Consider the following 22,667-nt stretch of genomic DNA (forward strand, 5'->3'; position numbering starts at 1 on the left):
AAACGGCACTGTAGATTTGTGGAACCTCTTCTATAGAAGAGGTTAGAACTGGCAGAAACCCACCCCTGTCCCGAACACATCTCAGGAAAAAAAAAACTGTTTGTACTTCTACTTCTGTCCTGGCCTATCATTTCCTCTCACCTTCTGACTTTTAAACATTTGTTTTTGGTTTGTGCAATATCAGTTTTATAGCCAATCATCGTCTATTCAGTCAATCATTGTTAAGCAAGCAATCCATGAACCAAGTCTATTTCCTAGATGTCAAGAAAAGTTAGTATAACATTCAGGAGATTCAACTGCGTTAGCAAACTGCTGTTTCTATGCCAGTACTCCATGTCCAGCTGTAGATAATGGAAGATATAAACTGAGGGGGGAAAAGATCTTTGGCTCAAGAGCCCTAACCATTCCTGGCCATATTAGGAAGCTCTAAGTTCTCCATCTCTGCTGAAAGCCAATTAACACAGAGAAGACTAGGTTGACATGACAATCATGGGAAAATACAGGCAGTTCTCGATTTAGGACCATAACTGAGATCACAAGTTGTAAAGTGGGTCATCAGGTAACAATTTCCTCAGCCTTTTTCGCATCAATTAATAGCAATAGCAATAGCAATAGCAGTTAGACTTATATACCGCTTCATAGGGCTTTCAGCCCTCTCTAAGCAGTTTACAGAGTCAGCATATTGCCCCCAACAACAATCCGGGTCCTCATTTTACCCACCTCGGAAGGATGGAAGGCTGAGTCAACCCTGAGCCGGTGAGATTTGAACAGCCGAACTGCAGAACTGCAGTCAGCTGAAGTAGCCTGCAGTGCTGCATTTAACCACTGCGCCACCTCGGCTCTTAAGCAATTAAGCAAACACCGCGGCAGTAAAGCAAATGCAATCATTAAGCAAACACTGTAGTTGTTAAATGAACGCCTTGTTCACTCAGAGGCAGGTTTTGCAGGAAACAGGAAGTGAATTCCCTTCACTTTATGACGTACTGTATTTATGACGTTCACAAAAATGTCATAAGTCGACTTCCTGGGAGGAGCTTACTGGTGGAAGCAGCAAAAAATCAGCTGCCTCCGAATTCCTGGCTACGTACCTGATTAGAGGATCTTCCATCTGACGTCTTATCAGGTTTTCTTATCCTTCAGGCAAGAGGGAAAGAAGAAACTGTTTTGCTGGCAAATGCTCTTCGATTTTTGCAGCTTTTGTGCTTGCAAGGAAAGGGGGGCTAGCCCAAGGCAGAACGGCTGTCCGTGCTGGGAACTTCAAACTGCCTTGTGCAGGACAAAGTAGGTCTCTCCCACTCTGCTCTAAGTTTTGTTTGATTTAATCTTATCACGAGCTGAATCCGTTTACTGCGAGGACAATAATTGCTTATCAACATTTTAGCTTCTTCTTTTTTTTCTCCTCCGAAAAATTATTTACTCAGAGGCTTTTAAAATGGCGCCGAGCAGGCTGGTTTCTCCGGTAATAACGAACACTTTTTGCTAATTCTCACAAGACTTCAAAAGAATTCAAAACAAAAGAGATAGCTTATCACATGTTTTGGTTTCACAATAGAAGAATTTTACTCCTTCATTAACTTTGCTTATTTGGAAGTTAAACGGTGATGAATCTGTTGAACGGTCTTGTTACAATGTTTACTCACTGAAACTTTTGCCAAGCCTTAAATTTCAAAATAAAAGCCTCTTTACTTAAAGCTGTATATTTAGGCAATAGAGTTTTATTAACTGCAGGCAGACAAATTTTGAAATGGCCTCAAAACCAAATATTAACTTGAAGTCGTCACCCTCTACTTCCAGGGGCACAACCTCAGTGCCTGGTACAAAGCTGCAGCCTCCACTTCCTACGCCCCCTGCTGGGGATGTGTTAACGAAAGAATTTTTTCTGAGTAATCTAAGCGAGGCTTTTAATGCACAGACAATTAAAATGGAAGATAAATTTAGAGATAATAGAGAGGAGAGAAAAGAGGAAATAAAAGAAATGAAAGAAGAAATTAAAAGTGAAATTAAAAGTGAAATAAAAGGACTTAAACAGGAGTTGTATGAGAAATTTGAGGCTAAGGTTGATAAAATTAGAGACGACATGCTGAGTCTTGTAACTGTATTAACAGAACATATTTCTGGAGTGGAAGATACTCTAGAGGTTCTTAATGATGCCAATGCTAACTTGACATTGAAAACAGAGGTGGTGGAACAAAAAGTGGAAAATGCTGAAAAAGAAATTATTATGATACAGTACCGACAAATGGAGTTCGCATTAAGAGTAAGGGGGCTGCGTGAGGAGAAACAGGAGAACCTGAAACAGATCCTATCGGAAGCTTTTGACCGCCTGATGGGAAGACCAGGGACCAACCAAGGCTGGCAAATTGACAAAGCTTACCGCGTTAACTCCTGGCTGGCAAAGCAGAAGCAGCTTCCTCGAGACATCGTTATATATTTTACTACAAGAGAGTTCAGAAATATGGTACTGCAAGCGTCTTATAACACTAAGCTTCAAATTGGCGGTCAAGACCTGGCTGTTTTGAAAGAGATACCACCTCAAATGTTAAGAGCCAGAAGAGACTACGCTTTTTTGGTCGAAGAACTCAGAAATCGTCAGATACAGTATAGATGGGATGCACCATTTGGCATCATATTTACATTTGATAAGCAAAGGTACCGCCTCAACTCTGTATGGAAAGCCCGAGATTTTTATTATAATATATTGAAGGCCGGACACCCTGCACCATCTGGACCTAGAGAAAGATCACAAGAAGGACAGGATAGACAGCAAACTACACAACCACCAGACAAGATGGAGCATCTCTCTTCTCTAGAAGTGCAAGGTGCTATGGAACCAAGACCTAGCCGCATGACTACTAGACGTATGGAGAAACAAGCTAAGAGGCAACAGCATCAACAATCATCGGCCATCGATCAAGGAACTACAACAACAAATCTGGAAGCAGTGGGAGGAGCTAGACCTAAGGTTAAACAGGCCGTGCAGGAAGCTCTAAAAATGCTTCAACCAACCAAAGATGACAACTAAGATTTTAACATGGAATGTCAATGGACTGAACTCTCCACAGAAGAGGAAGAAAATATTTCATTATCTTAAACAGTTTAAGAACGATGTAATTTGTTTGCAAGAAACTCATATCAAGTCAACTGATCAAAAATATTTGATCAACTCAAAACTTGGTCAACATTTTGCAGCTTCTGCTATGGAAAAGAAGAATGGTATAGTTGTATACTTAAGAAAAGATATGAAAGCTGAATTAATAGAAGCAGATCCCTTCGGAAGATATATTGCTTTAGACTTAATCTTAGAAGGGAAAAAGACATTACTTTTGGGAATTTATGCTCCCAATCAACAGCAAGATAGATTCTATAGAAATCTTCATGCTAAATTAGTACAGTGGGACTATAGTTCCTGTATACTATTGGGTGACTGGAATGGAGTGATAGACACTAAGAGAGATAAGAAGATTTCCCGCCTAAATACCAAGATGCGAGCAAAGTTACCCAAATCTTTCTTTGACATTATGGATGATTTTGAATTGAGAGATATCTGGCGAGAAAGAAATGCAGAGGAATATGACTTCACTTTCTTCTCGGACAGGCATCAATCCCTTTCAAGGATCGATTTTATTCTAACCACTAATGATTTGCTTTCTAGGGTCAAGAAAACAAAGATTGCAGCTAGAGTCCTTTCGGACCATAACCCAGTTTGGATGGAGTTGGGAAGGGTAGTGCAGGCAAGAAGGTTTTGGAGACTGAATGAAAATTTATTTAGATATGAAAACTATATTAATGATTGTAAAAAATTACTATCTGAATATTTTGTTTTGAATATGAATAAGGGTACATCTATGGAATTTGTATGGGATGCAAGCAAAGCGTATATGAGAGGAGTTTTGATGAATATAAATAAAACACATAGAAATAAGCAAGGGCTAAAACGAACAGAACTGGAAGAGGAAATTAAGAGAAAAGAGCTGGAGTTAACAAGGAAACCAGACGATACAAAGGTTAAGGAAGCTATTAACATATTAAAATCTCAATTTGACATGTTGATCTCTGACCAGGTAGCTACTAATTTATTATATGCAAAACACAATACTTTTTGTAATGCAAACAAACCTGGCAGATGGTTAGCTTATCAGATTAGGAAAAAAAGGAAAACTCGAAATATATCTAAACTGATTTACAGAGGGAAGGAGGTGTTCCAACAGGAAGAGATTCAAAAGGCTTTCTGGGAATTTTTTACAGAACTGTATAAAGGGGATAAAATTAATGGTTTAGACATAGACAAATATTTAGACAAGGAGAAAATACCTTCAGTTAGAGAAGAACACAGGCAAAAATTGAATCAACCAATAACCTCGGGGGAAATCCTGCAGGTAATTAAGCAATTAAAGCCAGGGAAAGCACCAGGTACAGATGGCTTGACAGCGGTTTACTACAAAAACTTACAGTTAGAAATGGTAGAACCTCTTAGAGAATTATTTAATATGATTCAAACGGAAGGTAAAGTCCCTCCATCTTGGAAGACAGCGTTTATATCTTTGATACCCAAAGAAGATCAAGATACTACTCAACCCAAAAATTATAGACCCATTTCATTACTGAATGTAGATTATAAAATTTTTACTAAAATATTAGCAAATAGGTTAATGTTGGTCATTCAACAATTGATACATACGGACCAAACAGGTTTTATACAAGGGAGACAGATGAAAAGTAATGTCAGATTAATTATTAATGCATTAGAATATTTGGGAAAGAACAACCAGATCCCTGCTGCGTTTATATTTTTGGATGCTGAGAAGGCCTTTGATCGAGTTAACTGGCAATTTCTGCTGAAGATATTGCAAAAAATGCAGATAGGAGATAATTTTTTACAGTCAATTAAAGCAATATACCAACAGCAAACAGCACAAATCATAGTCAATGGAAGTTTAACAGACTCTCTTCAAATTGGAAAAGGTACAAGACAGGGTTGTCCTTTGTCCCCATTATTGTTTATTATAACTTTGGAAGTATTGTTGAATAAAATACGGGGCTTGGATGGTTTAAAAGGGATCAAGATTAGGCAGCAAGAATATAGAGTCCGCGCTTTTGCGGATGATTTGGTCATAATATTGGAACAACCGCAGGAATCCAGTATGGTTTTAATGAATACGATTAATCAATATGGTCAAGTGTCTGGCTTTAAAATAAACTTAGGAAAAACCAAAATATTAGCTATAAATATGAATATTAAACAAAAGGAAGAATTAGGAGTGATGCTAGGATGTGAGGTAGTTAAAAAAGTCAAATATCTTGGAGTTAACATTTTAACTTCAAATGGGAAATTATATAAGCATAATTATGAACCACTTTGGCATAGCATACAGACAGAGATGAAAAAATGGGAGAAATTGCACTTATCTTTGCTGGGCAGGATAGCGGCAGTGAAAATGAACATTTTACCAAAATTTTTATTTCTTTTCCAAATGTTACCTATACTTAAAAAAGATGCGAACCTTTTAGAATGGCAGAAGGGTATCAACAAATTTGTGTGGGCAGGAAAGAAGCCGAGGGTAAAGATGAAAATAATGCAAGATGTACGTGAGAGAGGAGGATTGAAACTACCTAATTTAAAACTATATTATGATGCAGTGGCATTATCTGTAATTAGTGATTGGATTCATTTAACCAATGATAGAATATTGAACATTGAGGGACACGATCTGGTATTTGGTTGGCATGCTTACCTGTTATTCAACAAAAAATTGGATAAGAACTTTAAAAGTCATATTTTGAGAAATGCTTTATTGCGGGTTTGGAAGAAATACCAATATAAATTAAATGACAAGATACCCATGTGGGCAATTCCTAGACATGCAATTGAAAATATGAATACAGCACAAAAACAGGATAGATTTACTTACAGACAGCTTCTTACCTCGGAAAGGGGGGTATTACAATTAAAATCTTTAGAGGTATTAAAAGAGGAGAAGGTAGTTCAAACATGGTTCCAGTATGGGCAATTACAGGCTAGGTGGAAAATAGATCAAAAAATCGGCTTTATTCAAGTTGAGGATAATCTGTTTAAACAAATAAGAGATCAAAGCTTAATGCATATAAAGAGGATATATAATGTATTAATACAGATGGATTCGGAAACAGAATTAGTTAAAGATTGTATGATAAAATGGGCTCAAAATATTGAGGAACCAATAATGTTGGATACATGGGAAAGAATTTGGGTAAGAAATGTGAAATTTACACAAGCTCAAAATCTGAGAGAAAATTTTTACAAGATGTTTTATAGATGGCATTTAGATCCTAAAAAGTTGGCTTCTATGTATCCGAATGTACAGCCTAAATGTTGGAGGTGTGGTTCTCTCGATGCTACATATTATCATATATGGTGGACCTGCCAAAAGGTTAAGGCATTTTGGATAAAAATATGGTGGGTCATGCAAAATGTTTTTAAAAAAAGGATAAAGTTTATTCCTCAGTTATTTTTACTAGGTATATGTACTGATTTTACAGTGGTAGAGACCAATTTGACTCTGCACCTGATAACTGCAGCAAGACTGTTGGTGGCGCAATATTGGAAGAAGGAAGACTTGCCTACAATCCAAGAATGGACATTGAAAGTAACAAACTTAGCTGAAATGGCTAAAATATCGGCATATCTCAAAGATCATTCAAATGAGAGATATAAACGAGACTGGAAAAAATGGATTGACTATATACAAAATAAATACGGGACTAAGAAATTCCAGTTAGCCTATGCTTAAGATCAGAAATGATTTAAACTGTTAAAAGTTAGTTCAGTAAGAAGAAGCTAAGTTCAATCTAGAATGTCATTAATTTCTTTATTTCTTTTTTCTCAATAGATTTTAGACTGTGTTAGTTAAAATCCATACCGTGTACGGGTTCTGGGAAGTCGGGGGGGGAAGGAGGAGGGGGGATGGGGGGGTGGAGGGAGGGAGGGGTACACACAACAAAAAAAATTGTATTTCAATGTCTTAATGATTGACAAATGATGACATATTTGTGTTTGTTTTTTTTTAAAGAAAAATAATAAAAAAGTTCTCTTAAAAAAAAAAAAAAAAATGTCATAAGTCGCGGTCATGTGACTGCTAGATGCTGCAAATGGCTGCAAACCAAAGATGGTATTCAGCCAGTTCTGACAGATTCTGGAGAACCGGTAGTGAACATTTTGAGTAGTTCGGAGAACCGGCAAATAGGCTGGCCCCGTCCCTGCTGCCTGCCAGTTGATCTTCTTTTGTTGCCTTGAACAGGAGAACAGAGTTGGAAAGCAGGTTGGTGGGGTGAAGAGGGAATGGGGATTTTGCAGTATCCTTCCCCTGCCACACCCACAAAGCCACTCCCACAACGCCACACCATGCCCACAGAACAGGCAGTAAAAAAATTTTTGAATCCCACTGCTGCTGCAAACACGGTCTGGTTGCCAAGTGTCCAAAATATAATCATGTGACCGGGGGGGGAGGCAATCAGAATTTCAAAACTGAATCATAAATCTTTTTGGGGGGGCCTTTGTGCTTTATACTGTTACTAAGCAACAGGTCATAAGTGGAGGACTACCTGTACCACAATTGCGCTGAAAAGACCTTCTGTGTCCTTGTATCCTGCAGAGGCTTTGAGTCTCTACACAAATTATACAAGCAGGCAGAAACTGGCGAATCCTGGACATTTAATTACAAGGAATCTTACAGCTTCCCCACAGAGCTTTCTTGTTCCTAACCTTTTGTTCTGCTGGTTCCAGCATTAGCCAAAGAGCAAAAATAGCAATGTCTTGCTATCTTTTGGCCCCCGAGACAAAAAGGCACAATATAAACAATATTTGACCTCAGGAGCTCACCCAGCATCTATCAAATGCACTGAAATTGTCAAGTCTTTGAATAATGGTTAAACAAAGACATCAGTTTTATAGCCTTGCAACATTTAACATTGTGACCAAAGGCATAAAACAAAGCAAAACAAAATAAAAATCTCATTGCTCATACCATGTTTCCCCGAAAATAAGACAGGGACTTATTTTCTTTTGAACCCCCCCCCCCAAAAATAAGCGCTTGGCCTTATTTTCGGGGAGGTCTTATTATTTTTGAGGTGCAGGAAGCGGCGAGCGTGGTCACCTCATAGCTGCTGCTGTGTTGCAATATTTGGGGGGGGGCTTATTTCAGCGCATGTGCTCAAAAGCCCGATTGGTCTTATTATCTGGGGAGGTCTTATTTTCAGGGAACCAGGGTAGATCTAAACCTGAATAATCTATTTTGCAATCTGCTGGATATGTTACGATACTATAACCATTCTTTGCTTTAAAACAAGGAAATAATCTAAGAAGAACCTAAAGTTTGCAAGATGAATATCCTGTTCTTCTAAGCGGTTGTGTGTTTATGTGGATAATTATTCAAACCCAATCAAATTTTAAAAAATTAGAAAATGCTGAAATTGACCATTCTCTCAGGAATAAAGACGTATAACCACAAAATTGCACTCCGTATGGTCTATCATCGTATTTAAGGCAACTTGTTTGTGTGTATCACACTAACTAATCACACCAAGACAACTAGACACAAGAACAGTTTTTTCCCGAACGCCATCACTCTGCTAAACCAAGAGCCAAGGTGGCGCAGTGGTTAAATGCAGCACTGCAGGCTACTGCTAGATCAGCAGGTCAGCGGTTCAAATCTCACCGGCTCAGGGTTGACTCAGCCTTCCATCCTTCCGAGGTGGGTAAAATGAGGACCCAGATTGTTGGGGGCAATATGCTGACTCTCTGTAAACCGCTTAGAGAGGCCTGAAAGGCCTATGAAGCGGTATATAAGTCTACTGCTATTGCTAAACAAATAATTCCCTCAACGCTGTGAAACTATTCACTAAGGCTGCATTACTATTACTATTAGTCTTCTCATCATTCCTATCACCCATCTCCTCCCACTTATGACTGCAGGACTGTAACTTTGTTGCTTGTATCCTTAAGATTTATATTGATATTGACTGTTTCCTGATTGCTTATTTGCACCCTATGACTATCATTAAGTGTTGTACCTTCTTGACGAATGTATCCTATCTTTTTATGTACACTAAGAGCATATGCACCAAAGAAAAATTCCTTGTGTGTCCCATCACACTTGGCCAATAAAGATTTGTATTCTATTCCACAGGAAGGCTAAACTTATTGTTAGCCCTTTAAGGTAGTACAAACCAGGGAATCTCTGCCCAAAATATTAATATTAGTATTGAACCATCACAATAACAGAATCCTGCAATTCTGAAAGTCCTTCAGACTTCGGTGAGATGCTCTGCCTTTAAAAGCTTCCAGAGGACTAGGGATATTAAGTTGAATTGAGTTGAGTTTATTGGTCTTGTATGCCACCCACTCCCGAAGGACTCCGGGCGGCTTACAATAAACAAAGGAAGGGGGATAAATAGACAAAACAACAATTTAAAATACACAACATTCATAGTTACTGTGGGGCTGGGTACTTCAACAGCCCCCCCGGCATGCTGGAGCAGCCAGGACTTAGTGGCTTTGCCGAAGGCCGGGAGAGTAGTAAAGGTCCGGATCTCCACGGGGAGGTCGTTCCAAAGGGCTGGAGCTGCAACAGAGAAGGCTCTCCACCGGGGAGTCGCCAGCTGACATTGGCTGGCAGATGGAATCCGGAGAAGGCCTAGTCTGTGAGATCTGATCGGTCTATGGGAGGTAATTAATGCTGTAATGCTTTCTCTACTCCCATTCTTGCTTTGGATTCATGTTTCTCTTATCAGAGTTTTGTGGAGGCTGCAGCATTTCTTCCTTTTCTCTTAAAAGTTATCCTCACAGTCTGTTACAACTACTATTATTCAGATTGGTTATAATAATGGAATCTTGCAAGTCTTCATCTCTTTCCCTCCATTTAATAAATATAACACCTTGCTTTTGCCTTTCTTGCTATGCAAGGTTGTATTTGTACATGTGCAGAATACTGTCTGTTAATATATATTTAATGGCATCTCTCCAGAGTATGAAATGTCTCATAGCTAGCTATAAGAAATTTTCCTCCCATTAAAAGTGAGTGTAATAAGTACTCCTATTTATGGAACTAGGTTGGGCTTTGGTCAAGTACAATTAAAACCAGACCCACTTTGCTTTATTGTATTTGATGACTTGCTTTTTAGAAGGCCTTTAAAGGTTTAAACTTGGAATAGAATAGAATAGAATAGAATAGAATAGAATAGGTTTTCTTGGTCTGGTCTATCTAGTGAGGCAAGTTTGATTGTGCTGTACCTCTTTCCCTTCTTATACTTCAGTGAATTAGGGAGATAGAAATAGCAATAAATTTTAGCACTTAGCACTCAGACTGATACACCATTTCATAGTGCTTTTACAGCTCTCTCTAAGTGGTTTACAGAGTCAGCACATTGCCCCCAACAATCTGGGTCCTCATTTTACCCACCTTGGAAGGATGGAAGGCTAAGTCAACCTTGAGCCGGTGAGATCTGAACTACTGAACTGCAGCTAGCAGTCAGCTGAAGTAGCCTGCAGTACTACAGTCTAAACACTGAGCCTCTTAGTGCTTTATAGGACTCTTTGGGCAGTTTACAAGGTAGAAGCATTATTTGAATATTGCCCCTAACAATCTGGGTCGTCATTTTACTGACCTCAGAAGGATGAAAGGCTGAGTCAACCTTGAGTCTCGCCAGGATCAAATTCCAGGCTTTGGGCAGGAATTGCCTGCAATATTGCATTCTAACTACTGCGCCACCAGGACTCCTCCATGAGATGTCTATCTCAACTGCTTACAAACACTCTCTCTCTTTTGTGGATTTCAGACATGCTTTACCCTGGAGACATCTTTGTCATGGTCCTCTTCATTATTCTCTACACCCATAAAATATGATCCAGGTTGACATCCCCTACGCCAGGGTTCCCCAATCCCCGGGCTGCAACCTGTTCAGAATCGGGCCGCGCAACTGGAGTAGAGCGGGTGCTTGTGCTCACAGTTCCATCTGCATGCGCAGCAGGCATCACGCTGGCGCGCAAAAGACTCAGTTTGCCTGCCATTCACACGGAACCATCCCCTCTCCATCCTGCCACTCCACCAAGCCAGAAAGATTGGGGAGTGCTGCCCTACGCTCCTGCCTTATCGCTCCCCGTTCCTGAAGTATAAAAACTCTGACTCATGCTCTCCTTCTCCTACCCCTATACACCTCTTTACCATTCTGCATACATTTATATTCTAAACAATTATGTGTCTCTGGTACCTAAGTACAGCCCATGGAGCTTTTCTCAAGACAGAATGGCCATTGCCCTGTTGTTCTTCGGGTGAGGCAGGATGGCAGGAGTTCCATGTCCCCTTGTGAGCCACTCGGTGCTTCCCATTTTCCCGGCTGGACGATGGAAAATGTAAGGGGGTTTGTAGAGAGACTGCGGGTTGCCGAGCCATCTTCTCATGTAGCCCTCCATCTTTTCTAATAAACAAAGGAATTAGAAACTTGCATTAGTAAGAAAGAATTCTGTCTTGTTCTCAAGGAGAAAAAGCTTAGCAACAACATTTGTTTAGCATACTACCAGGGGTGGGTTCCTGCCAGTTCTAACCTCTTCTATAGAAGAGGTTCCACAAATCTACAGTGCCGTTTAGAACCGGTTCCAGCTCCTTCCCCCTGCCCGTCCCCACATCATCAAGATGAAGAGTGAGAGGAGGAATTCTGGGAGTTGAAATCCACAAGTCTTAAAGCTGTCAAGTTTGAACACCCCTGGGTTTTTTTTTCTAAAGGGTTAGGGGCGCAAGGGTCTTGTAACTTGACAGCTTTAAGACTTGCGTGCTTCAAATGCCAGAGTTTCTGAGCCAACATTTTGGTTGCTAAGCAAGAGCATTGTTAAGTGAGTTTCACCACATTTTACAAGTTGGCCAGGCCCACCCAGTCACATGGCTGGCAAGCCACTCCCACCCAGTCACACGGCTGGCAAGCCATTCCCACCCAGTCACATGGCCAGCAAGCCACTCCCACAAAGCAGCCCACACCTAGAGAAGAGGTTCTAAAAATTTTGAAACCCACCACTGCATACTACCCATGTGAGAGGTAACACAAATTAATCGAAAGACTATTTCTCAACCTAGGTTGAGTGTGCCATGTGTGCCACAGGCATGCAAGCCATCACCCAGCTCAGCTCCACTACGCATGCGCGTGCACCTCCCACCGGGACTGGACTGAATAGTAAAAAGCTAATTAGACTATTGAAAGACGTACCCTCTCAATGTTAATGTTATTAAACAATGTTGGTATGTCTAACTGCATGTGCTTTAGCAGATTATTTAAACAAAAATGACACAAAAATAATAAAAAACAAAATAGAAGATGGACAATGACTAATAAAATAGAAGTAAAATGTTATTTTAAAAAATCCTTTTTGGTTACACATTTTCCCCTTCCATTTATTTCCCCAAACACTAACATTTATCTAACTATTTGGTTGAAATTATCATTAAACAAAAAGCAAGCAGACATATAGAAAAATGAAATTTGCTATTAAAAAAGAAAGAATCAAGCAAACTTCTACAACGGTTAAGTCTTGTCTTACTACATTTCTAACCTTTTTTGAGGGTGTCAACAGCCAGGCAGGTAAAAGTGACTCAACAAATATTGTACAACCAGAATTTTCAAAGCGCCTTTGACAAAACCCCTTATCAAAAGCCACTGACAAAGCTCAGCTACCAAGGAGACAGAGAATGGGAAGAAAAGAGCAGATCTCACACCAAGATGCACAAAATGAGACCTCCGAGGACTGGCATTGGAGCTGGTGCCTTTGACTTGTAGATCAGCATTGTGGAGTTTGTCATTCAAGGTAGTAAAAAAATATATATATATTTTTAAAAAGAGATTATGAAAGAGTTGCAGAAGGATCTCTCCGAAAGTGCTGAATGCATTCAAAAAGGCAACGGTGATTGATTCAGAGTATGCAAATTTAAAAAGATGAATGTTGACCTCAAAAAAGCATTCTTCACTGATACATTAATGAAATTCATGAGGAAAGAGATTTTGCCATCACAATAGGCCCGTGATGGCGAACCTATGGCATGCAAGCCATCGCCCAGCTCAGCTCCACAGTGCATGCGCATGCACCTCCCACCGGCCAGCTGATTTTCGAGTCTCTGCCGTGCACGCACAGGGGAACAGGGTGCATGGAGGAGATACACATGCATCATGGGGGTCACGCATGCTCATGTGTGGGAGTCATGCATGTTCATGCACGGGGGGAGAGGCACAGCCCCCACCCCATGCGGCCTGCTTTTGCTCCCAGGAGGTTGCAGGGAGGCCCAAAACAGAGCGCACGTGCATTCTTGGGGGGGAGCGCAGGGGGTCATGTGTGCATGTGCTGTGGTTGCGGGATGCACGGGGTGATGGTGTCACACACACATTGCATTATGGGTGTGAGCACACACGTGTGCTTTCAGCATGCGACCACAAAAAGGTTAGCCCTCACTGCAATGGACCGTTTGATAAAAATGTCGACCCACTTTGTAACAACTTTTTTAAAAAAAACCCAGAATCTATGCATGGAACCTTAGGAAAGGAACGGAAAAGTGAACTGATCCGAAGGTAGTGAAATAGCAGTTACAGAGGGCTCTGGATGAAAGAAATTATTTGCACCCTTTTCAGTTGGGACTCAGGTCTAGGCATGGGGTTGAGACTGCTTCGGTATCACCATGCATGGTATCTTACAATACAATACAATAGCAGAGTTGGAAGGGACCTTGGAGGTCTTCTAGTCCAACCCCCTGCTTAGGCAGGAAACCCTATACTGTTTCAGACAAATGGCTATCCAACATCTTCTTAAAGACTTCCAGTGTTGGAGCATTCACAACTTCTGGAGGCAAGCTGTTCCACTGATTAATTGTTCTAACTGTCAGGAAATTTCTCCTCAGTTCTAAGTTGCTTCTCTCCTTGATTAGTTTCCACCCATTGCTTCTTGTTCTACCCTCAGGTGCCTTGGAGAATAGTTTGACTCCCTCTTCTTTGGAGCAACCCCTGAGATATTGGAACACTGCTATCATCTCTCCCCTAGTCCTTCTTTCTATTAAACTAGACATACCCAGTTCCTGCAACCTGCAATATGTTTTAGTCTCCAGTCCCCTAATCATCTTCCTGAACCATCTGTGGGGATTGGTAATTGGGAACATTGTCCCTGCAGTGGTTTCTCCTCCTCCCTTGGTGATTTCAAGTTAGGAGAAAACGCTGAATTCTCAAGAATTTTCATGCCAGGTGCCTAGGAACTTGGGGCTGCGTCCCCTACTGTTAAATATCTGCTAGAGAAGTCATCCATCACTATGGAGCAAAGAATCATCAGTATGTTGATTGTTCCTAGCTCAACCTCAAGCTGATCAGGAAATATAGTCAAAGCCCACTCCGGAGCCTGGATGGAGTTAAATAGATTTAAGACTTAATCTCAATGGTTGTGGACTCAAATCCTTCTAACTCTTGGAGGAAATCCCACTTTGACTCTACCTGGAATTGGGCTCCTCTGCAGAGAACAAAGTCACCATCTAATTCATGGTTCCTGCTGGAATAGCAAATGGAAATTCTGGTCAGATTAGTCTTCACACAGTTCTGATATATGCAACCAGGTGTGGGCTTTCCTTAAGTGAGAGATGTTACTGATGATCGTTCATAATTTTGTCTCCTCTTGTCTAGGTGACTATAATTCATTCCATATGATGGTGCTCTTCAGCTGGTTCAAAACTCTTACTATGGGGGCTCCATTGACAGTTGGTAGGTTTACAAGCACAATTCATAGTGCTGGTTATCACCTCTTAAGCCGTATGTCATTTTGGTTGATCATCTATTCGAGGGGTGTCAAACTCGCGGCCCATGGGCCAGATGCATCATGTCCTGGCCAGGCCCACCCCCAGTTTAGCAAAAAGGAGAAAAGTTGCAATACGTCATGTCACAACAACGTGACAACACGAATTTGACATTTCTGATCGAATCCAGTTGGAATCTGCACCTCCAAGGGAATGTTGATGAGAACTTGATTACAACTATACTTTGTGTATGCTATTGCATCAGTGGTGGGTTCTGGATCCCGTTCTAACCGATACAGTTAGAAAGGGCCCGATGTCGTCCACATGGATGTGCGCAGCGTGCATGTACACGCGCACCATGCATGCATGCATCTTACTGCTTCCGCGAGCCTCCGCAATGCTCCAGCTGCTCAGTGGAGGGTCGCACAGGCGCTGTACATGCTGTGCGCATGCACGGAAGTGCCGAAGACTTAAAAGACAGGTAAGGAGCTCGGGCGGGCGGGTGAGACCTCTGGAGCACCGTACCAGAACTGTATCCGGTGCTCCGGGCAGGCTCTAGTACGCCCGTACCGGGGCGTACTGCCTGCAACCCACCACTGTACTGCATTATTAGTTGTAGTGGTGGCAGCTAATTCTAACAGCTATTAATCGTTCCTAATAGCAATTAAAACTAAACATTGATGGGTGTTTACTCTCTTCAGAATGATATAACATATTGTAAATGCTGGATCTTAGGAAGCAACAGCTGAAAGGAACTATCATTCTCCACTTAGAAGCTTCCCAAATGCTTTTGGCTTATTATTGTGCAACAGAGAACACGGGCTTTCTTTCTTTCGTTCATATTTTGTTGCTCATCTTCTTTTGTTCTTATTTCATTGATCCTCCCTGATGACAGCTGCAGTTTCCGACAGTACTGCATTATTAGTCTAAACTGTTAGGACTATAGTAGCAGTGTTTTTTGTTTAAAAATGGTGAGAAAACCCATCTCGTCAAATCAGCACCCAAAAATAAAAAGGACTTCTGCAGACATATATGTATTAAACTGAATAAATTACAACTCTTGTAATTGATAACAATTTACTGTAGGTACAAAGATACAGCTTGTCAGGGCCACGTAAGCCTATTTCTAGAAGTCCTATTGTCCAGATATTGGGCACCAGATGTTCCTGAAGCAATCAGACATAATAATTAGTATTCAATTATTATTATTTAGGGCGTTGCTAAATTATTAGCAGGTGATGGCATGGGACTAACCTTATATCAGGGGTTGGAAGCTAAGCAGGGTCAGGTCTGGATGTAATCTGAATGGGGCATCACCCTATAATCCTGCAGCTAGACCCAACTTGAAAGAACACAGTGTAAACCACATCCATATTGTTGCTATGGTGACTTCATGGGCATGAAATCACTAGACACGTTTATCTTTACCTACCCAACACGAATATCATTAGCATTATATTCTCCCTCATTGTGCTAATTATAGATTATTTCATTTTTATCACACCAGTTTTCTAATTGCTCAGGATGACTGTAAAGGTTCTCCAATCTTATTCCCACTCATACTTTAACTTCCGAGAGACAGTTTCGTGCAGTGCTTATGGCATCGGGCTAGAGATGGCAAGTTCTAATCCTGCTTTAGACACAAAGCCAGTTGAGCGATTTGGGGCCAGTCACCTAGGAAGGTGGAAAGGGCAAATGACTTCCAAAAAATCTTGCCAACAAAACTGTAGGGTCATCCTCAAAGGTATTAAAAAACACATCTTTAACTTCTATTTCCTTTCATTGAACCAGTGGTGAGTTTCAAATTTTTTTAGAACCTCTTCTGAAGGTGTGGCCTGCTTTGGGGGAGTGGCTTGCTGCCATGTGACTGGGTGGGCGTGGCCAATTTATAAAATGTGGTGAAACTCACTTAACAACGCTCTTGCTTAGCAATCAAAATGTTGGCTCAGAAACTCTGGCATTTGAAGCACGCAAGTCTTAAAGCTGTCAAGTTACAAGACCTTTGCACCTCTAACCCTTTAGAAAAAAAAACCCAGGGGTGTTCAAACTTGACAGCTTTAAGACTTGTGGACTTCAACTCCCAGAATTCCTCCTCTCGCTCTTCATCTTGATGACGTGTGGACGGACTGGGGGAGGGAGCTGGAACCGGTTCTAAACGGCACTGTAGATTTGTGGAACCTCCTCTAAAGAAGAGGTTAGAACTGGCAGGAACCCACCTCTGCACTGAACCTACCAAAAGTAAGATCTTCACTTTTCAGTCTTCATATGAATTGCTCCACAAAGGGATAAACGTGAAAATGGAAATGAGTAATTTCTACAAGTTTATGATTTTGGGAGCTATATGTAATTGTCTAAGAGGTCGACCATAATTAAATGTATAATACTTGTTCTAAAAATGATAGCCTTTGATTTAGTTTGGTATGGGTCTCTCAAAGCTATAGTTCAAGTCCAAAAATATTGAACTTAATGTTCAATATCAAGACCGCTTCTAGGGGGGGGAGATAAAATTTAAAATATTTATTGAAATGTATCATTTTAGATAGATGGTAATAAGATTTTCTTATACTTTAAAGGTAGGGATTCGATATAAGCTTTTTTTAAAAAAATTGTGAAATTGTAAGACATATGTAATATATTATATTATTTTGATATAGCGACATTTATACAATATTGAGTAGAGATTATTAATACTCTAATGTTCAACTGAGACTTTTGAAGATAGAAAAAAGAAAAGGCATTATATCAATATTAACTATAATTTGGAAAGTCAATGCCAATAAATGTAAAATTGAATACATTTTTATGTTCAAAGTTGAATATAATCTTAATAAATAGTGAACTGTTGTTGTACAATGAAGGTTTCTGTCTTAAACTTGATCCTGAGCTCTCTATCTTATTGTTACCTATTATTTGTGCATACCACAAAGCAAAGTTGGCAACAAATGAAAAGAAAGAAAACAAGGCTAAAAGCTTTTCTGGCTTCCCACTTCTTGTGCTTTTGCTAATTTATGATGTCTTTATGCATTCGGAATCTTTTAGAAGCCAAGCTGTAAATGTTTATATTTGCCACACCGTGTTGTATTGTATACATATTGTTATGTATGGAAACGTGTTAAGCTTTTGTTCAGCAAGTATCTGTTCATCACTGCACAAAAGAATGGGGTTTCCTTTATCTCCAACACTATCAAGATGCCTAAGAGAGCCAGTATGTTGTAGGTTTTGCTTGCTTGTTTGGTCATTGAACTTGTTAACGTAAAGGTAATGGTTTCACTTTCCAGTGATATCCAACTCTAAAGCATGGTGCTAATCTCCATTTTTGGCCGAGGCATTGTCCAAAGACAATTTCCCGGGCCACATCGCCAGCATGACTTTTCACCAAAGGCTCATGGAACACTGTTACCGTCCCACTCTAGTGGTACCGAATAATCTGCGCGCATTTACACGCTTTCAAACTGATAGAAAGCCTCTGGAGCCTGGGAAGGGCGAAAAACGGACCTACTGGGCCCACCAGAAGTTGGAAACGGGCCGTTTCCGGCCTCTGGGGGTGGTGGGGGAGGCCATTTTTGCCTTCCCCAGCTCCAAGAAAGCCATGCGCGCATGCACAGGGCAGCAGGGGGGGTGTCACACGTGCATACGCAGGGGGCATGGCGTGGGGAGCATTAAATTATGGGGGTAGGCACGCGTGCATATCACTGGAATAGGAGCTCACCCTGTTGCATGGACCTCAGGTCTCGAACCCAGGCTGCCAGCTCTCCAGCTGACAAGCCCAGTGTCTTTAACTGCTGAGCTGCCATGCCCTATTCAACTTGTACAGCTGCTCAATTCACAAGGCAAATCAGGGAACGAAGAAAAAACCACTCAGCAACCGAGGACACAAATCAATATGCTGTGATGCCCCTTAGAGACAGGGTCACTCCATACTCTGGCCCCATTTCTGAATGCTGAACTAGTGTTGCAGCCTGCCAGTGGTCAGCAGAGCTGGCAGCAGATTTGGACAGCGAGGAGGTTGGGGAGGAACAAGTCCTGGAGTCTGGGGAAAGCTCTGATGAGAGCTCTGTGCTGGAGACAGAGTGGGGGGGGGCAGAGCCGTATACCGGTTATCAGCTGCCTTCAGAGTCAGACATCAGTGAGGCAGTCAAACAGCTGGAGCCTGTTCCCAGTGTGCGCATGGGCAGGGTTGCCAGATGAAGGGAACAGCTAAAGAACAGGGGTAAACTTGAGAGTAAGGCCACAGGTGGACGATGAATGGCCCCTCCCAGAGGAAATAAAAGAGGAGCAAAAGGGGAGTGGAGTTTGCAGGAGACAATTAGCTCGCTTAATTGGTTTGTGACTCTCCAAGATTCCTTGCCAAGTTTTGCAGATATCGACCTGGCAGCTCCCCAAGCCAGATAAGGTTTGTGACCATAAATCCTCCCTTGAAAGACTTTGCTGGATGTGAATGAGCCGAATTCACAGTGAAGTAACAAAAGGGGTTTTTGTCGGGACCAGGAGTTTGCTTCATGCTCTTGGGAAGCCTCGGTCAGAGCAACTAGGTTCAGGTCCTCCTGTAGCCATGACAAGTCACTATGTGGCCTTGGGCCACTTACACTCTCTCAGCCCAACTTAATTCAGAGGATTGTTGTGGAGATAAAAGGAATGGGGAACCCATGTGAATTCCCTTAAGCTCTTGAGAGAAAAAAGTGATATAAATCTAACAAATAAAACTGATTTGGAAGGTTCTTTAGTCTGGTGCCGGAGAGAAGGATAGTCCTCTTTCTATGGATTGTTGTGAGCTGCTTAGGATCATTATATGATGTGTGACCACATGCATCTTGTATCTAAGCAAAACACATGACATACATGTAAATGGGCATGCATGCTACTGGACAGATTTGGCAATAGGCTCATCTGTCTCCGCAAGAAAAGGAAAAAAAATGTCAGAATAGTATGTTACACACTCTACTCACAATCTGGATCCATTTGGTGAAAGCAGGAAGCCGTCGTACACCAGGCAGACGCCAAATACGGTGATCCCTGTTTCCTTTACCAGCATTGCACAAGTCCCAAGAAATAAACTAAGCAGCAAAAAGGACGGGGAGGCAGTGGGAGGGAAATGTTCCCCAACATAAAGCTGATCCAAACTCCTGCAAGGCAGAAGGAAAAGCCAATTGTGAAATGAAAACTTTACTATCGCTCTAGCAATATCATGTTTCCCCAAAAATAAGATAGGGTTTTATTTCCTTTTGACACCCGAAATAAGCGCTTGGCCTTATTTTCAGGGAGGTCTTATTATTTTTGAGGTGCAGGAGGCGGTAAGTGTGGTCATCTCATAGTTGCTGGTGTGTTACAATATTTTCATGGAGGGCTTATTTTCAGGGGAGGGCTTATTTTGGGGGAAACAGGGTAGCACTTATGTTTATATGCTGCTTCACAGTGCTTTACAGTCCTCTCTAAGCAGTTTACAGAGTCAGCATATTTCCCCCAATAACCTGGCTCCTCATTTTACTGACCTTGGAAGGATGGAAGGCTGAGTCAACCTTTCGACCATCAGGATCAAACTCCAGACTGCGGGCAGAGTTTGCCTGCAACACTGCATGCTAATCTCTGCACCACCACAACTCCTAAACCCTACAGGCTTAATCTAAACTAAATAGAAACGGAAATGAAAAATTTGAACCCAGAAACCAACTCTCCTTGTCTGTAAGAATTTATATAATTGGCCAGAGTCGTCTAGCAAAAAGGTGGCTTTACAAATTGAATAAATAAATCAGTGGCTGGGTTAGATTTGGAACATAGTATAAATAGGCAAGGAGGAATTGTGTTTCCTCTCTATTGCCGTGTTATTATCTTACAATCCATTCCCATTAAAATTGGATTATTTTTTTTTCCTTTCTGTAATTTTTATTCAAAGACTATCAGGATGTAGAGAAGAGGAGGACAACTCTGGGTGACTAGGGGTAAACTTTCAAGTTTTGCGGATATTCAAGAATATATACCATGGGCAATTATGATACAAATGTGGCTGTATCATATATCTTCAATGACAGGTATCAAACTCGATTTGACACCCCTGTCACATCAGGGCTGTGGCCTCAGGGGGCTGGGGGAGAGTGTGGAGTGGCCATGGGGCATGGCCAGCATGACATCTCTCATATCGGGGGGAGGGGTGCCTGTGGCGGCCCAAGCACTCTGCCACTGAAAATGGAGCTCTGGAGGGCTGCCATTTTCACTGGCAGAGGGTTGCATGAGGCCGTGGCAGATGAAAATGGAGCTCTGGAGCCCGTTTTCGCTGGCAGAAGCACCGCAGGGTGGTCCTTTGCTATTTCCAGGGTGGCCCCATGGGCCAGATCTAGATACCCCGTGGGTCTGTTAAATCAAAGTTTTGGTATAATGTAATTCAGTTGTCCTTACTTCCCCAGTCATTCAACGAAAGCGGGGGGGGGGGGGGGAACCATGAAGGAAGGAGTTGGGGTTGTCAACATAAAATAGATCCAAAAGGTTCGCATGTCTTATTTAAAAGCAGCAAGAATTCTAAGATAAAAGACAGGTACCTATTATAGGAGAGAAAAGCCAAAAGAAATAATAGACAGGCCAGAACATCTGCTCTGCCGACTATACCCGTTACCTAAAAAAAAAAATAGAGAAAGGCAAAATAAGTTAGCAGTTGCAATCAAACAACAAGACTAAATGTTAAAGCTCCTGCGAATAATGTGTACATATAGCACTTAGACTTCTATACCGCTTCACAGTGGTTTGCCACCCTCTCTAAGCAGTTTACAGAGTCAGCCTATTGTCCCCAACAATCTGGGTCCTCATTTTACCCACCTGGGAAGGATTGAAGGCTGAGTCAACCTTGAGCCAGGTGAGATTCAAACTGCCAAACTGCTGGCAGCGGGTGATCAGCACAAGTAGCCTGCAGTACTGCACTCTAACCACTGCACCACCCCGACTATATTATAGATAGTCTTCAACTTATGACCATTCATTTAGGAACCATTCCAAGTAACAACAGCAATAAAATAAGTGGCTTACAAGTTACAGTAACTTATGAATGTTGCAGCAGCACTGCAGTCATGTGATCACAATCCAGGTGTTTGGCTTGCACTTACAACAGTGTCCTGCAGTCATGTGATCGTCATTTGTAATCTTTCCAGCTGGCTTTCCACAAGCAAAGTCAATGGGGAAGCCAGCAGGGAAGACTGCAAGCCACAGTCATGTGACATCTCGCCTAATGACCAAGAGTGAGTTGTGTAATGTCCCCATCAAAAAAGGCTGTAAAATCGGAAGCGGTCATCTACTGCCTCACTTAATGACCATATCACTGAACATCAAATTTTCTGTCCCTGTTGTGGCCATAAATCAAGGACCACCTATAGGATAAATACTGCCAAGGTATTTAGTGAAGTTACTGTATGGTCATAGCGATAAAAATCTGTAGAATATTTTATGCAGAAACTATTCTTCCGAATGCCATCCAAAAGAAGAACAGGTGGGGTTGTTCAGGTAGCTTTCTAGAGAAGGCTTTTATAAATGCTTACCTCAATCATCTTTATCCAACCCTTGTGGTTTTCAGTACAGATATTCCTCGACGTATGACCACAACGTTTTATGTTGCTAAGCGGAACAGTGGTTAGGTGAACTTTGCCCCGTTTTATGATCTTTTTTGCCACAGTTGTTAAATGAATCACAGCAGTTGTTAAGTTGGCAACCCGGTTGTTAAGTAGAGCGGCTTCCCCACTGAGGTCGCTTGTCAGAAGGTCACAAAAAGGGATCACATAACCCCGAGACACTGCAACTGCCAGAAATATGAGCCAGTTGCCAAGCATCTGAATTTTGATCACATGACCATGGGAATGCTGCAACAGTGTGAAAAACAGTCACAAGTCACTTTTTTCAGTGCTGTTGCAA

The 22,667-nt window shown here is 41.5% G+C and overlaps 1 protein-coding gene across 1 annotated transcript in view; it reads right to left on the bottom strand.

The window, feature by feature from the left end:
- The window catches only part of TMTC1 (transmembrane O-mannosyltransferase targeting cadherins 1), a 179,343-nt gene that overhangs the window by 129,594 nt on the left and 27,082 nt on the right, over window positions 1-22,667 (bottom strand). The window contains 3 exon segments of the mRNA XM_032221138.1: window positions 11,242-11,448; window positions 19,727-19,903; window positions 21,311-21,384. Coding sequence (XP_032077029.1) covers window positions 11,242-11,448; window positions 19,727-19,903; window positions 21,311-21,384 — 458 coding nt within the window.

Source organism: Thamnophis elegans, chromosome 7, assembly GCF_009769535.1.
Source record: "Thamnophis elegans isolate rThaEle1 chromosome 7, rThaEle1.pri, whole genome shotgun sequence".
NCBI classification, from domain to species: domain Eukaryota; kingdom Metazoa; phylum Chordata; class Lepidosauria; order Squamata; family Colubridae; genus Thamnophis; species Thamnophis elegans.